Genomic DNA, 4,648 nt, shown 5'->3' with positions numbered 1-4,648 from the left:
GCCAAATTTCGTTAACATTCACTTACTAATTTAAAAGTTATAGCATGAAAAGTATAGCAAGCACAAAAAGGTTACGAGGTTGGTCCCAGGAACCAAGCCTGTGCTGAAAGAGTTAAACTACTTGATTATCAATGTATATGAATAAACTTGGCTTGAGATTATAGTTAATAAATAAAATTTTAATATTATTTAAGTTTTAAATTCTTAAGGAAATATTTTAAAAAACCCTCAATTTCCCTTAGTGTGAAAACTGTGACATTTGCTATGTCTTCCCTTTTCTCTAATTTATTTGCCACATGTACAGAATTTAATGTACATTACTTATTCCAGCATAGGTATTACTCAAATGAGGCATAATTTTTATAGCCTTCAATCTTATTTGTTTAAGGAGCCATAAACTAGAAAATCAGACCCCTCTTGCCACACCTGTTACATCCTCTCTTTCACAAATTACCAATAGTTCTCTCTGATATTTGATACTATATTATTTATAACTAATAGAAAGCCAAAGTTTTAATCTATTAAATGATATATTGCATTGTTTTCTGTACAGAGGATTATCAGTTTCTCTTTCAGTTCCAACTTTATTCTCATGGGAAACACGTCGACGAGCTTAGCTGAATTTTTAATATCTCTTATTGCATAGTTAGAAAGCCAGAAAAATTGTGATAGTTATAGGACATTGTCTGCTTTTTGTGTTTTTAGATGCATTACTTAATTAAAGAAAAATTATTTAATGCGGTAGTACCATTAGTATAAAAAAAAAGTAGGCTTAAGTTTCATCGACAGTTAACAGCAACAAAAAACAATGAAAAAAACAGGTAAGTCCCATATTTCTTGTTTTTCATGTGTATTCTTTATTTATTATTATAAAAATAACTAAAATACAAAAGTTAGAAACTTCCTAGGTTAGATAAAGAAAAATAATAATTTTTCATGAGGTATGCTTGTGAGTAGCTTGTGCGTTGTGTAATTCGATAGGGTAACGTGAGCTATACTTTTGCCAAGTGATTTATAACTTGTGTGGAGGGATTATTAGTTAGACATGGTTCAAAAATAATAATAATAATTTTTCATGAGGTATGCTTGTGAGTAGCTTGTGCGTTGTGTAATTCGATAGGGTAACGTGAGCTATACTTTTGCCAAGTGATTTATAACTTGTGTGGAGGGATTATTAGTTAGACATGGTTCAAAAATAATAAAAACATATGTATACTGTTATAACTTTAAGATAAACAATTGTGGTTACCTGTTACAATTTGTAGTCATTCCAGAAAGTAAAAAAAGGGATATTTAGATTTATTTCCTAATTTTTTATATTCTTGGTTACAAGGTCAGTCAAATCGATTGACCTTGTATGGTTATAGTATAGAAAATAACAGATAAAATATAAAGTATATTTGAAAAAAAAACATTTCATATTTATTCAGAAGGTTTTAGGGTTACATAAATGAAATTTTAAAATTTTCATATGAAGAAAAGTATCTTTAATCTTAACATGAAAATCACTTTGCACTTGGAGTAGTCAACACTGACACCATATAATTACAGACAAGTTTTAGTAAAAAAATTAAAAATTCTGATTTTTTATCTACAAAAGACTTAATGTTTACTGAAAGCTCGTCAAATTTTACGAAGATTCATTAAGTACTTTCAGAGTCGTAGGATGTACACCACCATGGTTACGTGGTGGTTTTAAGGCCATGTAAAATAAACAAGCCCGTTGCGATAGGGTTAAACTTTTCTTGCTGTGGAACTAGCTTGTGGGAAGGTATTCCCTGTAACTTGTAATTCAGAAGTTCTGTTTCTTGCTATGGAACTAGCTTGTGGGAAGGAATTCCCTGTAACTTGTAATTCAGAATTTCTGCACATTAATGTATTTGTAAGGATTGACTTTAAATAATTTTACTTGTGAAAACCTGTTCGTTGCAGAAAGGGTAGAGAATGACTTTGGACTTAACAAAGAGCTGGAGCCTACTTCTCTTCTCGACTGTTTAGAAAGGTAAGTTGAACGTATACTTTCTAAATATTTCATTTTATTGGCAGTAATGTATCATAAAATTAAAGATTTATCCTCTTGAATATAATTCTATTAAACAGCATTGTTATATTATTTTTCCAGTTTCAAAAGTAAAACTTCAGTATTACAGAAGCTCCACACTATATTTAGTTTTCATGTCACAATTTAGAAATCCTTATTTAGTTTAGTTTTGTGCATTGATATTCTGTAGTTACTCTAAACACATTTACAACTAAAAACTGAGTAAAGAACTGGTGAGTGACATTATGATAACTGTGATTTACCAACCAATCAGTTGCCAGTTAAATGTCAATTAAATCTTCCCTGTTTAAGTTTAAATTTATATCTGTTTACTTGTTCCATTGTATCGAACATATATATATATTTTTTTTTTCGGTTTGAAATGCATCTTAAGATTTTTAGTCTGAAGCTTTTTCTTTTTGCTGAGAAACTTCATTTATTTTCTTGAGAATATAAAATGTTTTACACTTTTATGCTACATGGGTTTTGGTTCTTATATTAAATATATTTTGAACAGCAGTGGAATATCTACAGGGAGTGGTATTTTGAAGACTTATAAGCTTGCGATGAATTAAAAAAATAGGGACAGACTCTGGTTGATCATTATTGAAATTTTTTTTGTTTTAGATCTTAGTATTAAAAGTTACCTTTTGCCGTGTCGTTAAAATGTTGTTAGGACCGTTGATTACACTGTTAGTTCAGTGTAGATGTTTTGTATACCTGGAAATTGAACGGTCTTTATACGTAGTAACACATTTCTACAGATAGTACACTTTATTCACAGTGAACTTAGCCAGTAAGTAGATGAGCTGTGTACATATTCATTGTTTCTGGATAAACAAACAAAACTGTGCAGCTCAATTCATGAAACTCAAATTGTCACTGGCTGGTTGTTTTGGGAAATCAACACAATTTGGGATACAAATGTTGGAGTTCCTGTTTGGGCTTTTTTTTTCATACCAGTTTTATACTAGCTCTGAATTCTCTTTTATGTATACTTGAAGCATTCATGTTTCTTAGAATGTCTTTGTTGTAATAAGTACAGTTATTAAATACTGACTTTGATGTACTACTGTATAGTCTTTCTTGAACCAAGTTGTCCATGCTTATGGAATGACTTCGAGAGAGGCAGCCACTTTTGACTTAAAAGTTGGTGCCTAACTTGTTCACTTACATGCTTTAACTTCATTCTGTAGCATTGTTTTAAGTACTTCTTATCAGATCTGGTCTTTAATGTGTAGTTGACCTGGATTGTTGTGGCTAACCATTTCTACTTAATTAAAGGAATAAATTTAAATATAACTAGAGATTTGTCTTTATACCTAATAGGTAATGTTAGTTACATGGTTAAGGATGGATCCCCTATGATTAGTAGGTGGTTGAATGTAGGATGAGTCCTCCTGTGATTAGTAGGTGGTTGAATGTAGGATGAATCCTCATATGATTAGTAGGTGGTTGAATGTAGGATGTGTCCCCCTATGATTAGTAGGTGGTTGAATGTAGGATGTGTCCCCCTATGATTAGTAGGTGGTTGAATGTAGGATGAGTCCTCGTATATGATTAGCAGGTGGTTGAATGTAGGATGAGTCTCCCTATGATTAGTAGGTGGTTTAATGTAGGATGAGTCCCCCTATGATTAGAGAGTGGTGGAGTGAATCTCATTGCACAATTTAATTAGGCTTTTGAAGTATTGTTTTGTAACTCTTATCTTGATATTCTTACCTTGGCATATTAAAATTGTGCAATTAACCTGACAGTATCTCTTAATTAGTAGGAAGATTGCATGCATGTTTTAATATTGTTTCAACCATATAGTATGTTTCAAACAATTTGAGATCCAAGTTGGACTGTCTGTGCTGATCAATGTTATGTACAGATTCTTTCCATCCAATTGACTGCAACATTTTATTGTTCTGTGTCTGTCCTGAAATATAATACAGTATTATGGTTTAACATAAGTATGTTTTCAGTGAAACTGTCATGAATAAAATGAGAGTAAGTGAGAATGCACATTTCTGCTTAAGAAATGATGTTTTCCAGCTGTCGAAAACTTAATTTATTTTAATTGTCATTTCAATGCATGAACATGACGTAAAGTCATGAACTGACACAGTTTTATATTTTTATCATACAAATATTCTGGGAAAGATTGTGATGTTAAAGTTTTATACTTGTGAACAGTAATTTATTTGTAAGTGTGATATTTCTGGTTTTTTTTTTTTCTAGGTTTACCCACCCTGAACACTTGGGAAGTTCTTCGAAAATCAAGTGTAGTGCTTGTCAAAGTTATCAGGAGTCCACAAAACAATTAACTATGAAGAAACTACCAGTTGTAGCTAGCTTTCACTTAAAGGTATTACCTTTTAACGCAAGTAGGGTACATTCGAAGTTGCAGTAACAGTTTTATTAGGGGTATAACTACAGCTGTGTCCAGGATTCAGTTAAAGTCTTTAAAACTAACATAGTAGTAACATTATTGTGTAGGACTTATTCAATGAAAGGTAACAGCTACAAGTAGGATTCATTGAAAGGTAACAGCTACAACTAGGATTCAGTCATTGAAAGGTAACAGCTACAACTAGGATTCAGTCATTGAAAGGTAACAGC

At 31.5% G+C, this 4,648-nt stretch overlaps 1 protein-coding gene across 1 annotated transcript in view; it reads left to right on the top strand.

The window, feature by feature from the left end:
- The window catches only part of LOC106472758 (ubiquitin carboxyl-terminal hydrolase 27-like), a gene marked incomplete at its 5' end in the record, with an annotated part of 13,265 nt that overhangs the window by 6,277 nt on the left and 2,340 nt on the right, over positions 1 to 4,648 (top strand). The window contains 2 exons of the mRNA XM_013933415.1: positions 1,933 to 2,002; positions 4,268 to 4,394. Of these exons, the coding sequence (XP_013788869.1) occupies positions 1,933 to 2,002; positions 4,268 to 4,394 (197 nt within the window). The remainder of the gene's footprint in view (positions 1 to 1,932; positions 2,003 to 4,267; positions 4,395 to 4,648) is intronic.

This window comes from Limulus polyphemus, unplaced genomic scaffold (genome assembly GCF_000517525.1).
Source record: "Limulus polyphemus unplaced genomic scaffold, Limulus_polyphemus-2.1.2 Scaffold5584, whole genome shotgun sequence".
Taxonomy (NCBI): domain Eukaryota; kingdom Metazoa; phylum Arthropoda; class Merostomata; order Xiphosura; family Limulidae; genus Limulus; species Limulus polyphemus.
Note: the sequence above shows the minus strand (reverse complement) of the source record. Positions and strands in the feature narration are given on the sequence as shown.